The sequence below is a fragment of the Enoplosus armatus genome, chromosome 19, assembly GCF_043641665.1.
Source record: "Enoplosus armatus isolate fEnoArm2 chromosome 19, fEnoArm2.hap1, whole genome shotgun sequence".
Lineage (NCBI taxonomy): Eukaryota > Metazoa > Chordata > Actinopteri > Centrarchiformes > Enoplosidae > Enoplosus > Enoplosus armatus.
This window is the reverse complement of record NC_092198.1, coordinates 13,533,944-13,559,549: the sequence shown is the minus strand read 5'-3', so window position 1 is coordinate 13,559,549 and position 25,606 is coordinate 13,533,944. Positions and strand designations below refer to the sequence as shown.

Below are 25,606 nucleotides of genomic sequence, written 5' to 3'. Positions count from 1 at the left end.
CTGTACACAACTCCTGTCTGTCAGACCAGTGCCTTTCAGGATGACCCTGATGAAGACCACAAGCTGAAACGTGTCAGTCTGACAATAAAGTTGTTGTTCTTTATGCTACAAGTGTTGCTGGAGTTTTGACCTCTTCAGGGTTCTTGTTTTCCCAGAATAGGTGTAGACTGTATCATACGGGGAGCTTAAATTCAAATAGTGCATGTAAAATGTAAATTAATAAGTCTGTATTTTATTTTAATATTGTTTACTCTTGAGTTTTATTATTGTCAGTTATGGCACAGCAGGATAACAAGTAAAGCTTGCTGTTTGATGAACAAGTCGATAAAATAAAATGCTGCCACATTATAGCATCTACTGATACATGGTGAGAATCAGACTGGTGACAGTGGACTGTGAGTGGATGGGGCGGCAGCATCAGAAGGACCTGGGGGAGTTTAACTCTGGGCATTAACCAGCTCAGGTCTAAATCTGGCGACCAGATAATTTGTTGGAAAGCTGCCTTTCTTCTGGCACACACTGTGTCAACACGTGGAGCCTATCAGGTGGCTCTATCCAACATACAGAGTGTGTGCAGCATAACCAGTTCAGTCCACATGAATCATCATTTTAAAAAGGGTTTGAACAGTAAAGATGCTTTGATATGATTCTTTTTAGAAGGTGCGGACAACCAATCCCCTATATGTGCAGACTCGTAAATGACATTTCAGATTTGTGATAAGAGATTGCAATTTTAAATTTGGGTCTATTTGTAACTGTAACCTCAAATTTTGTGGTCTATTTAGTATTGACATCTTATTGTAACAGCAAAATAATTCACTGCTGAAAGGTCAATAAACTATACACTAACTAGTTTAGTTTTAGTTTTAGTATTTGGACACATCCTGTGTGGCTCAAATGGTAGATCATATCAGGAGCCACAAAGGCTATAAAATCCTTTTTTTTTTTCAGAATCAATATACACTACAGTAGATATCAACAGTATGGAATATGTAGAGATGATGCAGTGGTAATAAGAAGGTGGATAAACTATTAAGTCAAATCAGCAATCATCAAAAACGAAACAAACAGCAATATCACTAACCACCATGTTTTCCATTTTTTTTCACCCCCAACAATATCTCTCTTCCCACTCCAGGCCGCTGTCTTCTCCTGATCTCAGACCAACAGATGAGGTCAGCTAAGGTCATCGCCATGGTGACCTTCGCTGAGACAACACAGGTCTCCCGCATGGAGCTGTGTGAGCCGACCTGCCGGACCATGACCCTGTCCCCCGGGCTGCGGCGGAAAAAGATGCTGTGGCAGAATGCTGTAAAACACATCATTATCCAGCAGGAGCTCAGCGCCCAGGTGATTGATTATCCCACAGTCACCAATAGATATATAGCATGCAGATGGAACTGCTGTTTGTACTGTTTTGTTTTCTATTGTTTTGTACATATTTCCCTACAGACCCTTCAGGATTATGAGGATTGTGTGTACTGGAACAGACTTGGTATTATCTGAACCACTTCTTCATTTTACACAAACCAACTTTTTACATAAACCAAAGAAAATTGAACTAAACTGAAACTCATGTTTGACGTCTGTGTCTGACAATGTCTTCTGTTGACGGCATGAACATAAATTATTGGACCACTGCAGAATGAGTCCAGACCACCCACGCAGTAATGAAATGTAATTTAACTGAACAAATGACTTTAAAGGGCTAAATGACTTCCTCACTTATGGTGTCTAGCCATGCAAATGGTTTTGGTTTTACCCGGTATTTGCCCGGTGTTTTGAGAACGGGATTTAATTGTGATATGTTAATGCTATGAGAACCACAAATTGATGATCTACATGGGTACCACTAGAGTTTGTGAGAAAATAATGTGTCTTTTTTGTAATTCTGGTGAACCAACCCTTTAAAGGGTCTTAGCACGCACTGAGTAATAGATCAGTGTCCAAAAGCAAAGTTCAGTGATGATTATTAAGAACTGTATACCACGTAGATAAAAAGACACCTACTGTCTCAGTGACCATAATTAGTTTGCTTTCCACCACAAAGCCATTTCTTGATTAAAACCTGCTGGTCACTTGTTGAAGGAACGGTATGATGTTCAGCTAAAAGTTACAGTAAACACACCTGACTCTCTGTTGTGTTTGACAGGTGGGTGTGGAGCCAGCACGTAAAATCTTTGTGACGGATACCTACATGGAGGAGATCAACAAACAAATCCGCGAAAAGGCCTCACGCGGGGTCACAAAGCGCCGCTCCTCCTCATTCAGAGTGCACCCTTCCCAGGCTCGAGGATCCACTGGCACACAAAACGGTATCAGGGGTTCTTTTAATGACTACGCCAGCGATGCCGACTTCTTTGTGCACTGGGGCCACACAATTCACGGAGTCTACATCCCCACCCTGAGGCACACCTTCAAGTCTCACGATCTGGAGAAACTCTACCAGCAACACTACTCCCAACAAAGGCGCAACTCTCTAGCCATCACCAATGTAATAGATGCAGTGGCAAAGCTTCACGTACTGGTTCTGTACCTGGCACTGGCCCCTGAGGCCGCCACAGACACTCTGCGGGGCTACCTGACTGGCATTTTCATGGTGTTAGCCATAGCACTGTGCATCATTGTGTTAACCTGCAAAGACTCCATGTCCCCACAGTGGCTTCACTACACTGGCCTAGCTAGTTGGCTGTCGCAGACCACGCAGGTGCTGGGAGGACTGGTGTACGGACTGGAAAAAGACCCATCGTGGTATGTTTTGTTCACATTATTCGCCACATACACGCTGCTGCCGTTACCTCTGTTGTGGGCCATGTGCGCTGGCTCCATCACCTCAGTACTGCACCTTCTGGTGGAGATAGTGCTCTACTACAATGATGCTGTGCTTCTGAGAAAGGTGAGAAAATCAACTGACGAAACACTTTTTTGTCTGAAATGTTTATTTATTCATCATTAGCCCACATGTATTGGCTTTTCCCTGCTAAAATTAATTGTATGAATGTAAAATCTCAGGTGTTTGCCAAAGGCCTGCTGTACCTGGGTATGAACACAGCAGGCTTGTTCATCCACTACCTGACAGACCACGCCCAGAGACAGGTTTTCCTGGAGACACGGCGCTGCATTGAGGGGCGCCTCAAACTAGAGCAAGAGAACCAGAGACAGGTATGGCGCTATAGGTTAGACTTGGAGGAATATGAAGACAGGGACATAATGTATTATGACCACTGTTGGCTTTTCTCCAAACCTTTGTTGACGGTCTTTACCAGTATTTATCATTTAAAGGATAAAAAAATGCCACTGTTGAATAGAGTTTATTATTTTGCCACACAGGAGCGTCTGGTGCTGTCGATCCTGCCTCGCTTTGTTGCCTTGGAGATGATCGCTGACATGGGCTCTTTGGAAGATGAACTCAATCCTCAGGAGTTTCACAAGATCTATATCCACCAGTACAGAGACGTCAGGTACACACACACACACACATAATGTAGCATGTAGAGATTTTAGGAAGTTTCTCAGGGATGACTTTTATTTTAATCAAAATACAATTTGTCCAAATATTTGGACAGTACACAATAACAGTAATATGAACATTAACACAACATCAAGATTGATATGTTGATATAATTCTCTCTCTCCTCTTTGCAGCATCCTTTTTGCAGACATCAAGGGCTTCACTCTGTTGTCCATGAACCTGTCTGCGCAGGATCTGGTCCGAACCCTCAACGAGCTCTTTGGACGCTTTGACCGACTGGCAGACGTGAGAATTTGAGATCTTTCTCTTTTTTTGAGATAACATATATTTGACACAGTGTATTTATATTCTCTTTTCCCTTGTCTCCTGTCTCTTCCTCATCACAGGAGCACCAATGCTTGCGGATAAAGATACTGGGAGACTGTTACTACTGTGTGTCAGGGGTCCCGGAGCCACAGCGTGCCCATGCCCGTCATTGTGTTGAGCTGGGCCTGGCTATGATCAACACCATACGGTCAGTCTCCAGAGGGGATATCATGCCGTCCCCTGCAAAACAATGATCAATTTAATTTCACTACTTTTGCATTTCAAGAGAATGAAATGTCAGATGTTTATGTGCAGAATGAACCGTCACTAATTAGTTCAGCATGGTCACTTTACTACCCACCAACATCAGGTACGTGCGGAAGGATCTGAACTTTGACATGGACATGAGGATCGGGATCCACTCGGGCTCTGTCCTGTGTGGGGTGCTGGGCCTGCAGAAATGGCAGTTTGACGTCTGGTCCTGGGACGTGGGCATTGCCAACATGCTGGAGGCCGGGGGCATACCAGGGTGAGTGGTCTCTGCTGGTAACAGTGGCCAGCAGAGTAACCCTTTGACAAAACACATTTGATCTCTGCCTGGGTACAACATATTTTTATGTTAAGCCACCAACATCCAACTGTTATTCCTCTGCCTCAGATTATGTAGTTCTTTTTTTTTGCTAGCTCAATGTTGTGATGTCTATATTTTTACTTTACTTTAACAAAATGGCCGAAAATTAAATTGAAGTGCAGAGTTGCAGAAACTCCATACGACAAATATTTATACTAAGGAAAAGCCCTTGCTATTTCATTTAATAAAAGTGAACATTTTATTCCGAATGTGTGCCCTGCTATGAGATGCATTTGCTCTCTTGTCCCAGTTTTCAACAGGGATCCAAATCACACGTTTTTCTTGTACGTGTGTAAACCCAAACTTTTTCGGTTTTCGACATTAGATGATTGACCTCTTATTATGATTGGAGATCATTTCTTTGTACATCGCCGATCATTTTCTCTGCTTCTATTCTCTCTCATCCAGACGCATCCACATCTCAAGGGCAACTCTGGACTGTCTCGAAGGCTCCTACAAGACAGAAGATGGTCATGGCCGTGACAGGAACGAGTTTCTGCTCAAGCACAACATCGACACTTTCCTCATCTGCCCTCAGGAGGAAGGAAACAAAGAAACCAACCATACTGAGCCCCCCAAAGTCCAGAAAACAAATCGAACCTGGAGACCAGAGATGCCCTTTGGGAACGTCATTGACATGAACAGTGTAGGCGCAGGAATACAAAATGGAAGGAAGGCGTTATCTTTAACAGCTTTCTATCATTGGTCCTAAGTTGTAAAAGGTTCACCGGCACCAACCTGATTAATCTCACGCCTTCTCATTCTTTTCCTGCAGATCCTGGCCTCCTTTACGAACGGCTCGCTGCCCAACATATGGCAGTCCACCTCCAAGGAGATTAACAAACGCATCCATCATGCCATTGAGGTTCGAAGCAGTGAGCGCATGCACAGGGAGCACATCACTCCGCTGACCCTGGTGTTCAAAGACACACACATCGAGGAGAAGGTAAGCACATGTAGACGCTGCTTCAGACAGTCTTTGGTAAGAGGAAATAAGTTAATGATTATGATGACTGAGATTTGATCTCTTTTGGTTGGTCCAGTTCTCCCAGATGAGAGATGAAATGTTCAACTCCAACCTGGTCTGCTCCTTCATCATGTTCCTCTTTCTCATGGCTACCCAGGCCCTCATTCCGGCACCCAGGTAGGAAGACACCCGCATTGTCTAGTCGAAGCTCACAATTGATATGCCCAAGGCGGATGATGTTTTCACGTTAATATTACCTGGTCTGTCATTGACATTTTCCATGTATACCAACAACAACAAGGTAAATTAACACTTGAAGATCTGTCATGTTCTCTGTAGTTTAAGAAGAGACAAGGATAAGGATTATAGCTTTAATATATAATCAATTTTTCATTAAAAAGTACTAGAATCTGTATTTAAAGAATATGAAATGTGGCTTTTTCTTAAAATATCAGCTTTCAAGCAAATGTCGGTTTAACCCTATGGAAAATGTTTTGCACTGTTTGTCTAATTTTAAATCCACTATGTGTAGGATTTAATTTCTATTTACTTTGGTGCTACCTGGAGGTAGTATCAAGAATGAAATGTTATTTGAAGTTCATCCCACATCCCCTTAAATTCATACTTTTATCAGACCATATGTCGCTCCACTTCCACTTCCTCTTGTTTGTTAATTCCACCCTGGATTAACATTTTCACTTCTTTACTCACTTCCGTCCTCTTCCTCCCTTGTTCTTCCTCTACAGGCTGCTCCCAGCCGTCCTCCAGTTCTCAGTCTTTCTGCTCGCCTACATGCTGCTGCTGCTGTTGGCTCTGGCTGAAGAGTTCAAGTGGCTTCCTGCAGCGCTGCAGCACTTCTGCTGCTGGATCCACGAAAACAACAGTGCCCGCAACCTCCTCACCCTCACCGCCATAGTCATCAACTTCGGCTTGGTCTCTACCGACATGGTGGGAGTCTGAACTACACAGGGCCAAATTTATTTATATATATATATATATATATATATATCAAAAAGTTGAATAAAGTTTATTTTCCCTGCCACAGCTTTCCTTTTATACTGTTGTACTATTTGTGGCTGCTTTTTAGAGGTGGAGAATTTTCCATGTAAAACTGGACCTTGCAAATTACGTGAACGTTGGTAAATCCAGTGGAGTGCACAGTCAGTCTCTCTTATCATATGTCCTCCTGTTATTTGCATGATAAATGTATACGCATAAAGGAGAGAGGCGCACCTCCCTGCTCACATGTAAATTGTGCCTCAGATGACAAGCAGGTACTGGTTGGCACTTGAATCCAAATATACAAAAACCAGCTCAAATCTTTAATATGTCTAATAAGAAATGTGGATCTGTTTAATTGTGATGCTCCTTATTTCAGTCTTTTGTTAGCTGTCAAATGTTTTATGTGATTTGTATATTTTGTGTCCAGGTATGGTGCATTCTCACAGACACAGGAGAGGCTGATGTAATGGACAGAACCAACGCAGCCTCACATCCTATCACCATCTGCACTTACCCCGAGGTACAGACAACAACAGTTTAAATGTGCAGATAATATATTATATTCAAAATATATTCTTCCTCAGTGTCTCGGGCCTCAGTGTCACTCCCTTCTCTGCCTCCTCAGGTGTTTGTATTGAGTGGTGTGATTGCCATGGTGACTTGTGCCGTCTTCCTGCGTCTGAACTCTCTGCTGAAGCTGGCGGTGTTGCTGCTGGCAGTGGCTGTCTACTCTTACCTCATCCACCTGGCCTTCCTCACACTCACACGCCACGATATGCTGCACAGGTCAGTGCCTGCTCAAGCTGTGGACACACAATGACTTCTTTTAGGCCTCTTTTTCTACATTCATTCCGATTTACTTAGTTTGTACATATAATGACTTTCTGGTTGTATACTGTGTGTACTACTACTGTTCTACTATTATAATGAACATCTTTTTAGTCACATTTGTACATAATTTGAATCTCTGTATTGCACCTCTCTTCATTAACTTCGGCACAGGTCTCACTACGTCAGGAGAAAAGGAATTTCCATCCTTCTCATGGCCATGTTTATTGTTGCTATCTTCTACAATGGACGGCAGGTACTGTTAAACTCTATTAGTTTTATCATGTTTCTCACCTGCATTATTGAGACCAAATCTGTTGACTGCCTACCTGAGGTGATGGTAAAGGAGTGTACTGCGCACAGGCAGGTGACCTCTGGTAGTTTCATCTATACTTTACTTTCCAGTGGGAGGCCACCGCCAGACTGGACTTCCTTTGGCGTCTGCAGGCCCAGCAGGAAGTGGAGGACATGAGGGAATTGCGGGAACACAATGAGTGTCTGTTACACAACATCCTGCCTTTGCATGTGGCGCGACATTTTCTGGACCGGAGCAAGAACGATGAGGTGCGGAAAACATGACCTCACCTCTGACTGTGCAGATATGTGAGGATAATTCAAGTGTATTAAAAAAACGATATGTTGCTATGGTTTTAACATTGTTTATGATCTCCATATCCTTGAATATTGAAATAAAAGTAATAAATAAATAAATAAAAAGAATTATTTACTGAATGCCTTTATACATTTGTACAGTTTATTAACTCTGGGAACAGCTGACCTCTTGCCTTCATAACTGAACGTCGTACGGAAATAAATCAGTCTACATACCAGTCAAACAAAGAGGTTTTTAAGAAGTGTATGACACCATTTTCCTTTCAGGAGCTTTACTCCCAGTCCTATGATGAAGTGGGCGTCATGTTTGCCTCCATCGCTGGCTTCAATGAGTACTTTGAACAGAAAGAGATCAGACACGAGGGAGTGGACTGCCTCCGACTTCTGAATGAGATCATTGCTGGCTTTGATGAGGTAAGACTGAAGACTAAAAGTTTCCCCTGTTCAGACGCTTTACATTATATCAAAATCTGAATAAAGTGACATACTCAATGTATGGTATTGCTTTTGAGGGGCAATTTGTGCAAATAGTAGACTTTTGTAGATTTCTGTGTACTGCAAACAAGAGCAATAAAAACATGAATTATAATTCATCTTTCAAACATATGTATACATTTATCTGTGGCATATTTATGTGGAATTTGTTTTCACCTGCCCTTTTAACTGACAGACATAAATATGGCAGAGTGTAATTCAAGACATGCTGTTGACAAATGGGATTGCTACCCATTGCATAACTCAGCTGCCATGTATGAGATTGATGTGTAACTTTACCTCTTTGCCTCTAAATGCTTCTTCTGACAAGTTATTGGAGGAGTCGTACTTCCACTATGTGGAGAAGATAAAGACCATTGGGAGCTGCTACATGGCAGCCTCTGGCTTAGCTCCAGACAGACAGGTTGGTTCACTAACATATCTTCATGAAATAATTGGTCTCCCCACTCCCAACCTGCCTGCCCTCATTGACACCGCCACCACTTGCAGAGCACATAGCATAGCACATGACCCCCTGCAGCCACCCCCTCAACCCATGCTTCACCCTCCTGCCCTCTGGCTGCAGATGACCAATCTTTGGGAAGAGCCCTCGGCTATAAATGTTTTAAATATCCTGGGCACACTGTAATAGACGTGTTGTTGTAATGTTCTTATGTTATTTTTATGTACAGACTGTGAAAACGAATGTCCTGAATGAATCTGAATCTGAGATCCTCTTGCACACGTTCGTTCCTTCTCCCCTCTCTCTCTCTCTCTCTCTCTCTCTCTCTCTCTCTCTCTCTCTCTCTCTCTCTCTCTCTCTCTCACTATCTCTCTCTATCTCTCTCTCACTATCCATCTCTCTCTGTCTCTGTCTCACTATCCATCTCTCTCTGTCTCTGTCTCTGTCTCTCTCTCTCTCTCTGTCTCTGTCTCTGTCTCTCTCTCTCTCTCTCTCTCTGTCTCTCTCTGTCTCTGTCTCTCTCACTCAGTCCTCTATGGATGAATGGAATCACCTGAGCGAGCTGGTTTTGTTTGCGTTGGCAATGCAAGAGACCTTGAAAGAGATTAACAGACTCTCTGCCAAAAACTTTCAACTGCGTGTGGGTAAGTTGCTGACCTCCTACACACACACACACACACGCTCCCATAAACAATGTATGGTTGATATATACACCACTCTGTGCAAGGATTTCTGGTGTTGTAGACTTAATGCTGATTAATTATTTGTCTAAAGTGAATTACTTGTCTTTGTCGCACTGAAACAGGCATCGCCCATGGGCCGGTGGTGGCAGGGGTGATCGGTGCCACCAAGCCGCAGTACGACATCTGGGGGTCAACGGTGAACCTGGCCAGCCGCATGGACAGCACAGGTGTGAGCGGGCGCATCCAGGTACCCGAGGCCACGCGCAGGATCCTGGCAGAATGGGGCTTCGTCTTGGAGCTACGTGGAGAAATCTTTGTCAAGGGGGTGAGTGGCTGAAGGATGGAGACAGTGTTGGTTATGCAGTGTGCTTCATTTACTGTCGTCTGTCCTTAAACTACAAAATACTGTGGAACTAATGTTACTGGATGGCCACAAAGTTCAGTCAGGTTTAGTGAAGTATTTGTATGAAGGTAAAGCATGTGCACACAAGCTATAGAGATATAGCTTGTGTCATCTATATAGTCGTCATCGATAGTGCAGCTAACAGTCAGGCTCTCAGGCAGAAGTTTAGAAAAATGAAAAATGACAAATACTGAAGATCAGAACACGCGGGGACCTCATGTCTTCATATACGTTTGTGTTTACAAAAAGAGTACTCATTGGAAATAGTTCACATGCTGCAAAGTTAACTTTTAAATGTTTTGTTTCTCGACATTGAAATGCACTAAACATGAAATTTACTTACATGTTCTGTTTAAACGCACAATAAGTAGGCTGTTTGAAATCACACGTGTCTCCTGTTATTTTGACTGATTAGACCTCCTCTCAAAGCTGCCTTTTGACCTGAATATGCTACATTGCGTCTTTAACATTGCATTTTTGTCCATTTGTAAATAATAAAATGAATGATGGCTCAATTCCATTTACCTGCTTCAGTTTTAGATGCCTGGTATTGTGCATGCTGGTTCACTGTCACGGCTTACTGGGACAGAACTGAGCCGTTGTTAATGTGAAAAAAAAAACTTGTGCCTTTCCTGTTATGAAAAACAAAATGTCTGTGAAAAAAGGCCTATTCTAATACACAGAATTCCCATACATATATATATATATATATATATATATATATATATATATATATATATATATATGTATATTAAGTTTGAAAGGCCTTTTTCACAGTTGACATTTTGGCAGGAAGACCACTAAAAAATTAGCTGTAACTAATAACATTAATGATGCATCTGTTCAGTTTTAAGTGTCCCAGTAAGCCATTCTTATGATCCAGCATGCACAATTGTAAAATTAATCAATCAATAAAGTATTTCTGATTCTGATTGTGATTCAATACCAGGACCCTGAAACTGGCATACCTGAATCGAAGTTGTTTGTTGTTAATGTTGTTAGTTACGCCTGTGTTTCTGCTGTGATGTATCAAAATACATGCCATTAAAAAAAGACCTAACCTCAACACATTAACAGTATCAGAATCAGAAATACTTCAGTAGAGCTGTGCCAATCAATCCCATCAGTCAGAACAGCTGGAAACACCTGTGTCGGGGATCAGGTGTAGAAATAAATGCTGCTTAACACAAGAGGACAACTAAAACAAGGAGGACATCTACTGGTGAAAAGACACAACAGACAGAGAGCTGCATTACTGTTCAGGAAGGAGACATTAGTGCAGATATGTAGATATTAATGCATCATAAACCGTGTTTGTGAAGAGGTCTTGATAATAAAAATCTTGAGGCTCAGTGAGAAAGGATTACAACATTGTAACCTCTGCTGTCATTGCAGGTGAGCGAGTGTCAGGGGAAAGTCCGCACCTATTTCATCAGCACCATGCGCAGTAAGAGGGCCAACGTTGTAACAGATGGCCGCTCGGGGGGGCGGACAGGAGGACGCATGACGCTAGCAGGAGTGGTGTTCGGTCTCGTCCAGGCCAGACACAAGGAAAAGATGAGAGAGACCAATGGGGGCTTCGGTCTGACCCCCTGCACCCTGCAGTGCTGAGGGGACTTTTAAGGTCAGATGACTGCGGGTGGAGGAGGACACAGTCCAGCCATATCGTTTCTACTGGTTTACAGTTTAGTTTTTTGTGTTTGCATACTTTGCCATAACGAAATTAGCTGCACAAACAGAGAAGAGGGTGTATCTGCCAGCTATAGGATCCAAATCCTACCAGAGCCTTTGCTCCTGTTTCCTCCGTGACTGTGTCCTCCTCCGTCCTTCCCTGTCATCTAAAATAGGAATATAACAGGTTTTGGGCTGTTTAATCAACACATAGGGGAACTCATCCATGGGCAGATTTCACATAGAGTGATGTTTTAGACAGGACCTTACTGTCCTACTGACCTCTTTTTTTATTGCCATATCTACGCATTATAAGCACTGTTTTCAGTTCATTTTGTACAAAACTAACAAAGGCCATCATGTCTTTATTTTTGCTGGGATAATACTCCAGCAAGTCCTCAGACTTCTAAGCCAAAACACAGAATACCTCAAAACAACCAGCTCAACCTCTCATAGACTACCAATGGCCTATAAAATACTGACCAGAGTTTTTTTACTGTGTTATCTTGTGTCATTCTCATAATTTACCAGTACATTATCTATTGTGGGTTGACGCATTATTTCTACTAAGATACTGTAATGCAAGATTTTCAAAACATCTGTTCTTAGTGGGACTTTGGTCGCCATATTTCACCCTTTCAACATAATTCAGCAAACAGAAGTCCCATTATTTATGAATCGATTGCTGTTTGGTTTAATATTATACTTTCTTTTTTCTTTAATACTTTTCATATACCTGTGTATAGCTCCCACTGAAGTGGTATTTCTTGTCAGCCTCCACATCACCGTCACTGTCAGTGTGGCTCTGGATTTCTGAGATTTTTGTCCAACATCTAAATGTGACAAAACACATTGTAGCCAGTTCATGTTTGCCTCCATACATTATTACTCTAAGTACACTTACATTTCCATCGTAGCAGTGAAACCCAACAAAGAGGTGAGTGTTTATCTGTTGAATCAACTTTAATGCCAAAACCACCTCCCATGTTACTCCTATTCTTGTACACTAAAACCAAAGAACACAGAAGGGTGTATTCGCGTGTAATAATGATGTAATAACACGTTATATTGTAGGCCTGAAGCATATTGTCACTGTTTTATAAAAAAAACTCTTGTCAATGCAAATTATTATGTATTTTTTTATATTTCAACTAAAGGATGCTCCTCTATGGGACTTCCTGAGGACTACGTGCAGTTACTGGTTATATAAAACCTTTTCAAAAACAGATAAAAAATGTATTCAAGTTCATCCATTATCAAAATGTTAAAATGTGTGTTGTATACCTCAGATTTATATGTTTCAAACCGGTAGCATTGTGTTATTCATTTTCCCTTTTGTTTTTTCATAATTTTTACTAAAACATTTCACAGTCTACATTTTCTGCTCATTAAACCAGTATTTACAACACATCTGAGTGGTGTTATTTCATTTTAATTGTGCTTATGATGCATTCATTCATTCATTTATATACAGTCTATGGTCTGGACCACAGAGCTGGACGAGTTCTCTTGACTCGATTAGTACTGGCTGCGACTCGCGCGGGTATTCTACGGCCGACTCCTCGATCGTCTATTAAGAAAGATGGATCACTCTGTAATTGAAAAAAAAGGTTAATTTTGGGCGTGAGCCTCAATGTTCTTAGTTTTAGATTTTCCTGAGGCAGAGACAGAAGAATGAACTTAACTACTGCACAAATCAACTCCTCTAACGGCCCTGACACAACAAACCACCTTTAAAGAGCTTTATATATAGATATTTAGATATAAGGGAAACAAGGTTTGAACAACCATCAGGGCAGTAGCCAGGATTTTAGAAATACTGAGGTCATAAATTCAAAAACTGCCATCCCCACCTCGCTTCCATGAAATTGTCAAAAAAACAAAAAACAAAAAACAAATGTGACTGTCCAGTTTCTGTAAATGTTGTCTCTCTAAATGCTGTTTCAGTGTCTCTCTACCAGCATATAAAGGGAGAAATACAAAATCCATTTACTATGTGTGGATTTAAGTCGATTTGTTGTCTAAAAACAATCAAATTAAAATATCTTTAGTCTGCCTTCATAAACCACCATGATTTCTCAACAGCAGCATTTTGTTCATGTGGATCACAGTAGTTTATTTTTGTAGCTGTTTTCAAGTTTTTAGGACAAGTCAAAGTCAAGTCTTGTGTCAGTTATCACAAGACCAAGTCAAGCGTCAAGTCCTTTAGGTCTAGCCCAGGTTAAATCACAAATCTTAATAAGCAAAGTTGTAAGTCTTTAATGTCTCTGAATGACCATAAGATGATTTCAAAGCTATGTTACCATTCGTGTTTTTGTTTTTTTAACATAGCTAAGACCTTTCAATGCACAGGCCAGAAATTAAATACTATGCAATTCCTGCCTATCTAGGTAATCTAGGTAATATTTACCATTTGTGAATTTTTCAGGGTCCAAGTTTCTTAATTATAGTACACATTATTGTGACTCAAAGCTGGAGTCCACTGGGTACCAATCCACATCTGGGACCCCGAATCACTGCTGCTATAAGGAAGGCCTGCACCTTATAGATATGTTGCTCCATCCCCCTGGAATCATTAGAGCTTGAAGCTTGATACTCTGGTTTCAGAAACCTCAACCATTATTAACTGCAAATATTTAGTGGTAATCTCTAATTTAGGGAGTTGCTGATGCTTTGTGGGGACGTTTTGGCAGCAGGAAACAGAGGCGGAGTGAGAGCTCCCTTCTCTGTTCGGCCGTGCAGGCACGCGGGCTCTACTTCTCTGCCTGTGCATTGATTGTTGTGGCTCCTCGTCAACCGGAGAAAGTTCGCCTCACACTCAATTTGTGTTATTGTGCAGTGATATTGAAGAAGTATGGCAGACACTCAAGAGGACAAGCTTTACAAAGCGGAATATGCCAAAAGCGGCCGCGCGTCGTGCAAGAAATGCAAAGAAAACATAGCTAAAGACTCGCTGAGGATGGCCATCATGGTGCAGGTAACGTAGCGACGCCTGGAGTCAGTCCATCTGAATAAACCTGCGTTGTTAGCTAGCTTACCACCACAGAGCCATCTTTTGTAATTTAGGTGGTTTGTTCAGCGAATATAACGGCTATTAACTCATTGGAGAATGAAAATATGTAGTTTGTAGTGTGGTTTCACTTGTGTTAGGTTAGGCCCTCGTTAGCATTTAAATGGCTGACATTGTCTATTGAGTCTTGTTCACAAAGAGAGCCGTTGATCCTTCCTTAATGTCGGATTCTCTGTCTTGCAATTATGCGTCCTGCTATGCATGAAAGTAAAGTTCACTGCTAGATTTTTATGCAGCTTGAGGTTATACTTAAATACAACAACCGTGCAAACAATATCTGAGTGAGCATCTGCAACTCAGAAACCAAAATCACAACAGCATTACTGTCTGCTGCCCAACAGAGAATTAATTAACTAAGAGGCTAAGAAACCACCTTATTTGGCTGCACAAAGTCAGTCTTCTTATTCATGGCTGTGGAGCAGCTCCAGATTTTCAATTACTTGACTTTTCACTCTAAAGGCAAATCCAACTGGATCAACCCTTTCAACATAAGTCAGCAGCTGCACAGGTTCCCCACTTTGCTTATGACATTTTAGATAGTGGCCATATTTCAACAAGCCCTTTATGTGTAATTTATAGTGAATATGTATTTATAGGCTAGATAAAACTGAAACTTATTGCAATGATCTCATACTGTGTCTTCGTTCTTCCTTATAATAATAATAATAATAGTAGTAGTTGTTGTCTATGATGTCATCCTTATACACGTGCCCAGCCCATGTGGACGCCAGAAATAGCATAACATTGCAAACAAATCATTTTTTATCCTCTCCCAAACTCTACAAATAAAATATGCCACAAAAAGTTACTTTTCTAAAATACAACTCAAGGATTTTTTTTACATTTCTATTGTAAAAAAAAGTGACTGAATCATACAAAAAAAGATTTTACCTCACAAGTATAGAATGTCCTTGAAAATTGTCCCAATTAAAGGCCTTTTCTTGTGGGCCACTGTTGGGACACGTTCACTGTCTGTTCCTGGATCATCTCACATTTATGTCAACTCACATCACCACTAGTTCACTGTAAACATGCATTCAGTCTTCCCTGTTTGTTCTTTGTTGTCTGCAGTCTCCCATGTTCGATGGGAAGGTCCCCCACTGGCACCACTTCTCTTGCTTCTGGCAGCGAGCAGCAGCTCAGTCCACTGCTAATATTGCTGGGTATTCTGACCTCCGTTGGGAAGACCAGGAGAAGGTCAAGAAGGCCATTGAAAGTGGTGGAGCAGCAGGAGGTCAGTACTCGACTTTTAGCATCTGACTCACATCTTAATAGATTGTTAAAATATCACATTGCTACATACACATCATGTACAGACTGCACAGTCCCAGTGTGCCTTCATGCAAAGCAAATAATTAGCTGGTTTAATGTCATCTCAGGCCTCTGGCTCATTTGTTGAGCAGCTGACTTCATCTTTTATATGCAGGTTGACATTGTAACATTTTACGCTCATACATAGAGGGACAGTGTGCTTTTATTCAATGGCATAGTAGTAAAACAGGTGTACAGATCACCATATATTATTACAGTGCATAGATTCTCCTATTGTGTAAAAATTATTTAGATATGAGAAAAGTAAACATCTCTGTATATTGTTATCACAGAAGTTTGACATATCTTTGCGTCCTGTTGATACACCTGATGTTTATAAAATATATATACTATACACCTAGTGCCTGTTGTGTTACATTGAACATTCTGTTGTAGCATTCGTTCTAGTAAATATTATTTATCCTCAGAAATCTTGCATATGTATAGTTTTTTATGACTCGATTACTCTTGTTTGACTTGAAAATGAAAATTAGATGACTTCCCTCTTGTAGGAAAAGGGGACCAGAAGAGTGGAGCTAAAGGAGAGAAGACACTGAATGACTTTGCGGTTGAATATGCCAAGTCAAACCGCAGCACATGCAAAGGCTGTGAGCAGAAAATAGAAAAGGTTAGCAGCCTCAAGAAAACTGTGTACAATATAACTGCTATCATTTCATTATGACATATGCAGTATATTGTCTCACTGAGTCTGTGATCCTCTGGCCTCTCCTTCAGGATCAGATCCGTGTATCCAAGAAAACCGTGGACCCAGAGAAGCCCCAGCTGGGTCTGATCGACCGCTGGTACCACACAGCGTGTTTCGTGAGCCGCAGGGAGGAACTGGCCTTCAAGTCTGAATACAGCGCCGCCCAGCTGAAGGGTTTCAACGCACTACGGGCAGAAGACAAGGACGAGCTTAAGAAGAGGCTCCCTGCTGTCAAAACTGAAGGGTGAGATGAAGAAGAAGGGGTAATGTTCTTTCAAGCAGGTTGGGTACTTTTAAGATTGTTCAATGTTTGGGATCACAAGTCTGGTCAGCTCTGGTGAGCGTTTTGGACAGCCGTGCCCTCTCTGTCATCATCTCTGGCTACATTTGAAGCCTCTCTGTCTTCCAGTGTCCTGCAGCACAAGAAAATAGCCTTGAAGGTGTCCCTGAAAGCGGTCATTGTGTATGCATACAGGAAGGGGTTGACAGCAGAGTTGGCATGTGACAGGATGATGGCGGTGAGCAGCAGCTCTAGCGGCACGGGGCATTGTGGACAGAGCAACAGAAAGCAGTTGATTATGTGGAGCGGGATCCAGCAGATTGTGAAGAGGAAAAGAACCAGAAAAAGTGAAGAAGCAGTCTTCACCTCTCGGCGCATGCTGGCTGCAGCCCTCATTTGTCCCTCCCCTCTGCCTCTTTGCTCAGATGCGATGCGCCTCACCTGCCGCTTGACTGTGACAAAAATTTGGGCATAAATGAGAAACATGATCACCAAAGGGGTCAGCACACAAGCAAAGAAGTTGAAATAGACCATGTAGGTCATGTCCACCACCAGGACAAAGAAACAGTAGCCTGAATCAGGTGGCGTCTTGTGCCAGCCCATCAGAGGCACAAGCCCAATGAGAAAGGCCAGCAGCCACGTGGTCAGGATCACTAACAAAGCGTTGCGAGGCGTCATCAGGACCTGGTAGCGTAAGGGCATGAAGATGGCCACGTAGCGCTCCACAGCCACTGCCAGCAGGCTGAAGATGGAGCTCTGCGTGAACATAATTAAAACGCTCAGCATGAGCAGACACAGGTAGAGATTGTGACGTGGTAAACCGATATCAGTCAGGATGGCGCAGGGAATGGCAATCGCGCCCACACAGATGTCAGCGACTGCGAGCGAGACCACGAAATAGTTGGTGACGGTGCGTAACTTACGGTTGAGGCCCACGGCAGCGCAGACCAGTAAATTGCCGATTGTGGAGAGAAAGGCGATGACGAGCTCAGCCGCCATGTACGCCACATTAGGGGAAATCACCAGGTCAGCAGGCGGAGGGGAAGGTAGGGAGGAGGTGGCGTTGGAGGAGGAAGGAGCTGAAGAGTTCTGAAGAGGCTGCAGGAAATGGGAATATGGTCGGATTGAGTTTCTAGTTTGGAAAGTGTAGAGGTTCAACAATGCAGTGGTGCTCTCCATGGCTGCCCTAAAGAGAGATATAAGATTCAAGTTAGAAATCTTGACTGCTCAGTAGGAAGAAATGTAAGAAGCAGGAAAATTACTCACCAATCTGAAGCAATATGGTTCTTTTCAAGAAACTAAGGACTCCATCATTGTTATTCTGACAGCAGCCATCTTGATACTGTGAGCCTGTCCTCACATTCAAGATGAACACTTCTGGAGGAAGCTGTTTTATAGAATTCCCTTCTTCCCTCTTGATGTCAGTTGTTTTCTGATAAGGGATGTTTGTCTAGTTTTTTTGTACACCCAAGGATCAGACAGAGACTTCTACATTAGCTGATATGTGTGTGCTGGTGTGTGTTGGGCCTCATGGGGAGTCTAATAAATGTTTCTTGTCAGGGCAGGGTGGATGATATCAGCATTGACACCTGGGATTGTGGAGACAAGTACCTGCTTGTGTGTGCGTGTGTCCATTAACTGATGGGGGCCCTAATGAATTTGCCTAATGAATAAAGGTGTCAAGACTCAGACTTGGCTATTTTCCAGGATCCCTTTTGGCCTCATTTAGGAAGTTAATTTGGATGTTTTTTTATCGTCTTGATCCTGTTTTTGTCCATGCTGAATTATTAAGAAAACAAAACAAAAGTTTGGAAGAAAACTATTCTGAACTTCTGTTTGCTCTTACAGAAAGCGTAAAGCTGATGAGGTTGACGGAGTATCAAAGAAACAGAAGAAGGAGGAAGATGATGAGAAGAAGAAGCTGGAGGAGCAGTTGAAGGTATCTTTTTTTTTTTTTTTTTTTTTTTCTTTTTTCCTATTTTGGAGTCAAAAATTATGTTTGGTGTCAGGTTTTTAATATGTTGCTCTGTTTTGTGGTGATTTTCATGCATCTGCAGAACCAAAGCCAGCTGATTTGGGGAATCAAGGACAAGCTGAAGAAGTTTTGTTCAACCAATGATATGAAGGAGCTGCTGATTGCAAATGGCCAGGAGGTTCCCTCTGGAGAGTCGAATGTAAGAGAGCCTCATCTTATTTCTCTCCCACTGGATTCAAAGTTAATTGGCATTAAAAAGACAGCCTTACTAACATGACTACTGTCTGTGCTGACTACTGTAGGTGGTGGACTGCCTGGCCGACGGAATGGCATTTGGTGCTCTTGAGGCCTGTAAGGAGTGCAAGGGCCAGCTGGTGTTCAAGGGTGATACCTATTACTGTACAGGGGACATTTCAGCCTGGACAAAGTGTGTGTTCAAAACCACAACACCCATACGCAAAGACTGGGTCACCCCCAAGGTAGGTCACCTCATTTCAGGGCTCCTTTTGGTTCTTTTATAGAGTAAAAATTGAAGAATTAATGTCATTGTAATGAATAGCATTGGTTGCATAAAGCAGCTGAGTTAAGGTTGAAAACATAGGTATTAATTGGTCTTGTTGATTATATCCAGTCCACTAAATGAAGAGAAGAAAATGCTTTATCATTTTAGGAATTCCATGAAGTTCCCTTCCTGAAAAAATTCAAGTTCAAGCGACAGGACAGGGTTTACCCGAAGGAGGCTCCCACCCAAACCCTTACCGCAGCCAAAGCAGAACCTTTGGCCAGTGCGTCCAGCACCCCGACTGAGCGACTGCCAGAGGGAGCACCTTCTGGTCAGTGAAGACACGTGCTTGTGATTTGATTCAATTGGTGCACTTAAATCTTCTTTTTTTTTTTACTTTGATTTAATTGAAAAATACTTTACGTATGTAATACACCAAAATATATTTTCAATAATTACATTTTAAATAAATGGGAAACAAAGCCATGGCCAGTGGAATTTGAACATTCAATAACAATAAAAAAAATACTTCCATACAGTGGTATCATTTTAATGTTGTAATTTAATATATAATATCTGTGTTTTTTGTCCCTTAGACAAACCTCTTACTGGTATGAAACTGTTGGCTGTGGGCAAGCTGAGCAAGAACAAGGATGATCTAAAGGCTGCTGTAGAGGAGCTGGGTGGAAAGATTACCAGCACAGCCAATAAGGCCTCAGTCTGCCTCAGCACCAAGAGTGAGTAACCAATCAAAAAGTCATTATGTGAGCCAGTCAGTGTCCTCACTTCCATTTTACAATCTTATTGAGTCAAATTTAGGAATATAATGTCTTCTTCATAACATGTAATGTAACATTTATAACTTCTTCTATCACACCCGCTTCCTGTTTTCACAGAGGAGGTGGAGAAGATGAGTAAGAAAATGGAGGAAGTGAGGGACGCTGGTGTGCGTGTGGTCTCTGAGGATTTCCTCACAGACATCAAATCGTCGGGTAAAGCCCTCCAGGAGCTGGTCTCCCTGCATGCCATCTCACCCTGGGGTGCAGAGGTCAAAGTCGAGGCTCAGGCTCCGTCTGTGGCCTCCAAGTCTGGAACATTGTCTACCAAGAGCACAGGCAGGGTGAAGGAGGAGGAAGGTAAAGGATATGTGTTGCTGTTATTCATTTAATTAATTAATTAATGTAAATGTGAGGTTGTGTTTTAGAGGGGTGATTCATCTAGACTTGTGTTATAGCATTGGACTGTTATGCTCTTCGTATATTTGTATATCTATGTGTATTTATAAAGAACTGCATCATCTCTATTACAGGTGGTAGCAAAACTAAGAAGATGAAACTCACAGTCAAAGGAGGAGCTGCTGTGGATCCAGATTCAGGTAGTCATGAGTACCCTGCATTGAAAACATAATTTCTGTGTCCCTTTTTTGGTCTTCTGATGACTGATGATTTTGATTTCTTAGGTCTGGAGAACAGTGCTCATGTCCTGGAGCAGAATGGGAAGATGTACAGTGCTACGCTGGGTCTTGTGGATATTGTCAGAGGAACTAACTCCTACTATAAACTGCAGCTGCTGGAGGACGATGTACAGAAGCGGTCGGTTCAGAAAATCATTCCACTTCTATTTTTGTAATGCAGAGGTTATTAAAAAGCACAGGTTACTTAATGAGGCGTTACATAGTCTTATTATACTATGTTTGTTTCTTTTATTCCCATATTATTGCCATAATGGGAGAAATAATAACAATTGTGTTAGAATAATCGTTGTAACTCCACTCTCTTACACTTCCCCTCTGTCTTGTGCAGGTACTGGGTGTTCAGGTCATGGGGCAGAGTGGGTACCACCATCGGCGGTAACAAGCTGGACAAGTTTCATGACAAGAATTCTGCCCTGGACAACTTCCTGGGTGTCTACAAAGAGAAGACGGGCAACGACTGGGGCTCCTCCAACTTCACCAAATACCCCAATAAGTTTTACCCCCTGGAGATTGACTATGGACAGGTACACACACAAAACTAGAAAGGAGATATCTACATTGTGTTTTCTGTATCTGACTGGATTTTGGTTTTCTCTTTGGTGTTCATGTTTCCTTGCAGGATGAGGAAGCAGTAAAGAGGCTGACTGCCACCGCCGGTACCAAGTCTAAGCTGGCCAAACCCGTCCAGGAGCTGATCAAGACGATCTTTGATGTGGAGAGCATGAAGAAGGCCATGGTGGAGTTTGAGGTAAGGCTTTTTGATTTGTTTGGGCAACATGTGCGGCTGTGTACATGTGAGAGAGAAACCATGTTAGACAGATCTAGTTTGTTACAGCCTGCATCATATCACATATTCTGGCAATGTGGGGAGGGGTTTGTTGAGAAGTTATTTTTATAATTTGATACTAATATGATGATGAATATGACTTAGCACTCTTATCTTTCTGTTACCAAAGCCAACACAACCAGTCCTGTGTTGTGTCTACACTTGAATTAAAGCTAGCAGTAGAGCAACTACAATGTAAAAGAAAATTCAATCTCAATAGAACATCATATGTTTTTTTGGAGGGTAAAGAAAGTACATTGTGCGTTCAACTTTTTAGAACAATAGTGTTAATGCAACCCCAGTGTGTGCATTATTCTCTTATGTGTCCCACATACGTGTAGAGTATTTCTCCTTTTCTGTCTTCAGATTGACCTCCAGAAGATGCCCCTCGGAAAGCTGAGTAAGAGGCAGATCCAGAGTGCCTACGCTCTCCTCACTGAAGTACAGCAGGTCAGTAACCAACAGACTAGACATTCCCAGTAGTAAGCAGTGCTTCTGTGCCAGTGGTTGGACCAGATATCAGTAGCAAACGTTTGACTATATTGACTTTTTTTTTTTTTATCATAGGCTGTGTCAGATTGTCTGCCTGAGTCCCAGGTACTGGATCTCTCCAATCGCTTCTACACCCTGATACCTCACGACTTTGGTATGAAGAAACCTCCACTGCTCAACAACCTGGACTACATTCAAGTAAGGACACAAATGCTGTATCGTACTGTAGAATCTTCTGTTGTTTTATAAATGCATAGAGTTTTACATGGATCTCATAACATCCACATACATCCCTGTTCAGGCTAAAGTTCAGATGCTGGACAACCTGTTGGATATTGAAGTGGCATACAGCCTGCTGAGAGGAGGGGCCCAGGACAACGAGAGCGATCCCATCGACATCAACTATGAGAAACTCAAAACCAAGATTGAGGTGAGGAGTGTACGATTATGTATTTTCCCCCATTGTCCTCTAAGAATAATGTTCAGTGTGGTCATTCTATGAGGAGATTATGCATGAAAATATTACAGTGTGCTGTATATTTGTTATTTCACAGGTTGTTGACAAGACTACAGATGAGGCTCAGATCATTATGCAATATGTTAAGAACACCCACGCTGCTACACACAACACTTACACACTGGAAGTGCAAGAAGTAAGTAATTTTGGAACAACTGTTTTAACAACTTCTTGATTTGAATATTATGTTGCAAATGCTTAGTTTGTATAAATCTTTGTTTATAATTACTGATTCTATCACAAACTTCATATCAGCTCTGCTGTGTACCTTTGTTGTCCAGCATGAATTACCATCTCACTGTGTTTCCTGACTTTTTCTCATCTTTTAGATCTTCAAAATTGTTCGAGAGGGAGAGCACCAACGGTACCGTCCCTTCGAGGAGCTACACAATCGCCAGCTGCTGTGGCACGGCTCACGCACCACCAACTACGCTGGTATCTTGTCTCAGGGTCTTCGCATTGCCCCTCCAGAGGCCCCAGTGGTGAGTTTTTGTTTGTGGTTAGGCTGATTCCAAGTTTGTGGGGAACCAAAACCTGCACCTCCATTTGTTCTTATGCAACAATATAATACCTTCGCTTTCATAAATACCTGTATTCTGTCATGGTTTTAGTTGATGTCTCTCCTGTTCAGTCCTGTGTTACATTGCAGTTTTGCTTCATTTCCTCTAGACTGGTTACATGTTCGGCAAAGGTGTGTACTTTGCCGACATGGTGTCCAAGAGTGCAAACTACTGTCACACCTCCCAGTCAGACCCTGTAGGCCTCCTCCTGCTGGCCGAGGTTGCCCTTGGCAACATGTAAGTGTCAGTTATTCAAAAAAATATCTAAATATCAACCTTTTCTTGTGCTTCCTAAGTATGTGGTGATAATGTAAATGAATGTCTTGCTTTATTAATGCAGGCATGAATTGAAGAAGGCCTCCCACATTACAAAATTACCCAAGGGCAAGCACAGTGTTAAAGGTGAGAAAACTTTATTTTATTTTGATTGTTTTATGAAAAATGAAGCTGTGCTCCATAAATGTGACTTTTAATGAGTAAATGTTGTTATCTTGAAACCGCTGTTACTGCCAAATTACAAATAAATGGTAAAATGTATAATAACGTATAATACAATACAGAATTCATACACGCACCAACCATGTGCTGGAAGAAAACATTCTGCTTTGGCATAGAAACATTTGCTTAATGTGTTATTTAGCTGATTTGTGTAACTTTTATTGAATACTCTTTTACTATTATGGTAGGACATTTGGCAACTCAAGTGCCTCTTGTTAATAATATGTAGAAGTTTAGTTTGTGGTCGGCTTCAGACTTTCATTCATTAAGTTTTTTTTTTCTTGCAGGTGTGGGTAGAACTGCTCCTGATCCAGGTGCTGCTGCCACTTTAGACGGGGTGCAAGTGCCTCTGGGAAAAGGAACCCATACTAACATTGATGACACAAGTCTACTGTACAACGAGTATCCTTTAACACTGACCACCTGGTTTATGAATTTGATAACGATTTTGCCATGTGACCCAACATTTTTCCTGCTTTGCCAGATAATAGATTATTTAATAGTTTGTAGAAAAGTCAAAGACTTAACTCGGTGCATATTGTTCTTGCCATTGAGTAAACTGATTTTACTCTACTGCCAAGTTCTCATAACATGACATTTAGCTTGAATGTAGACCAACGTTGCCACTTGAATCAAAATTAGATTGATCTTGGATGGCTGTTTACATAGGGGAGGTTTGTGGTAATACTCAGTACAGCTTGTCTTTTCATGTGAGAAGGGTTCTTTTCTAACCTCCTGATCATGAGGCAGATCACTCTGACATAGACATACATCACTGACTCAGACTGGTTTAAGTTTAAGACAGGTCAAAAATAAAAACAGGAGTTGAATCCTCTGTGTTTGGTGTTGTACTTGTCCTAACCAAATTCCTTCCCAAAATGTCAGACACTACAGGGCCGCCAATTCATAAACTCTTACATTGGATCATCTATTTTTGTTCCCCCCTCTTGTCTGTAATTTGTGTGACGTGTCCTCTTATTTCGCTGTGTTGGTCATATTATCTGTATGGTCTCCATTTTCCTTAACCACTGCTCCTCCAGGTACATTGTGTATGATGTAGCCCAGATCAACATGAAGTATCTCCTGAAGATCAAGTTTAACTACCAGACATCCCTGTGGTGAGAGGGGCTGTGTCTAAACCCTCTTCAGTAAAAACAAAGACCACTGTTGCCTCCAAACGCCTGGGCTTCATTCTCTGCAACAGAAGATGTTCGGCAAAGAGGCGATGCTATAACACGCTTTATGATGGTCATTGGAAATCTCTAGTCACTTTATTGCTTTTTCATCAGGTTTACTAGCTGGCAGCCTTCCTTAGCAATACATTAGGTATTTAAATACCTACTTCAGAGTTGCTCATAAGACAGAACACACTCCACTATATTGGAGTGTGTTCTGTGTCATACACGGTTTCAGTTTAAAAATGAACATCAGAAAATATTAGTAGTGTCTATCTCTCATGGTAATCTTGAATTTCAGAGGGATCTTATTTCTTCATCCTTTAATAAAACTGTAGTTGATAAGGCATAGTAACTCAAACTTAGAAGGAGTTTTGAGTTGTGAACAACCAATCTGCATACACATACATAAACCAATGTTTATATTTTGCTGGGGTTCCCCAGTAAAATAGCCTCTAAGATGGACATTTTGTAGACTGTTGGGTTCAAAGATACTGTACAAGGTTTGACATGTATATATTTGTTTTGTCTCTCAAGCTGTCTTCCTTTCTAAAAATGAAAAAATAAACAATGTGGTTAGTGTTTACGCAAAGTAACTGCCATGGTGTGTTGTACACATTTTCTTAGTGTTTTTCTTGCTTACCTCAAACAAAATAAAACATTCTCAAAATGTCATGCCTGTGTTTTTTAATCGTTTTTGTTTTCTTG

The 25,606-nt window shown here is 41.7% G+C and overlaps 3 protein-coding genes across 3 annotated transcripts; 2 read left to right on the top strand and 1 right to left on the bottom strand.

Moving 5' to 3' along the window:
* The first annotated feature begins 1,170 nt into the window (after positions 1 to 1,170).
* On the top strand, positions 1,171 to 11,452 carry LOC139301900 (adenylate cyclase type 8). The gene is made up of 20 exons (XM_070925395.1): positions 1,171 to 1,350; positions 2,153 to 2,896; positions 3,013 to 3,162; positions 3,331 to 3,461; positions 3,646 to 3,757; positions 3,859 to 3,986; positions 4,149 to 4,307; positions 4,818 to 5,055; positions 5,185 to 5,355; positions 5,453 to 5,553; positions 6,123 to 6,324; positions 6,806 to 6,898; positions 7,004 to 7,164; positions 7,381 to 7,462; positions 7,612 to 7,770; positions 8,086 to 8,232; positions 8,624 to 8,716; positions 9,285 to 9,399; positions 9,561 to 9,763; positions 11,237 to 11,452. Exons 1-20 carry the CDS (start codon positions 1,171 to 1,173, stop codon positions 11,450 to 11,452), a joined length of 3,585 nt encoding a protein of 1,194 aa, XP_070781496.1.
* Positions 11,453 to 14,282: 2,830 nt separating this feature from the next.
* On the top strand, positions 14,283 to 25,573 carry parp1 (poly (ADP-ribose) polymerase 1). The gene is made up of 23 exons (XM_070925560.1): positions 14,283 to 14,489; positions 15,654 to 15,816; positions 16,406 to 16,521; positions 16,629 to 16,843; positions 18,728 to 18,818; positions 18,937 to 19,053; positions 19,157 to 19,333; positions 19,525 to 19,687; positions 19,953 to 20,093; positions 20,253 to 20,492; positions 20,666 to 20,731; positions 20,816 to 20,948; positions 21,159 to 21,354; positions 21,450 to 21,578; positions 22,023 to 22,106; positions 22,224 to 22,346; positions 22,450 to 22,578; positions 22,703 to 22,801; positions 22,995 to 23,147; positions 23,335 to 23,462; positions 23,566 to 23,627; positions 24,011 to 24,125; positions 24,764 to 25,573. The coding sequence occupies exons 1-23, from the start codon at positions 14,367 to 14,369 to the stop codon at positions 24,843 to 24,845; spliced, it is 3,045 nt and encodes a 1,014-aa protein (XP_070781661.1). The 5' UTR covers positions 14,283 to 14,366; the 3' UTR covers positions 24,846 to 25,573.
* On the bottom strand, positions 16,928 to 18,058 carry adorb1a (adenosine receptor B1a). The gene has a single exon (XM_070925561.1). The coding sequence runs from the start codon at positions 18,056 to 18,058 to the stop codon at positions 16,928 to 16,930; it is 1,131 nt and encodes a 376-aa protein (XP_070781662.1).
* Positions 25,574 to 25,606: the final 33 nt, after the last annotated feature.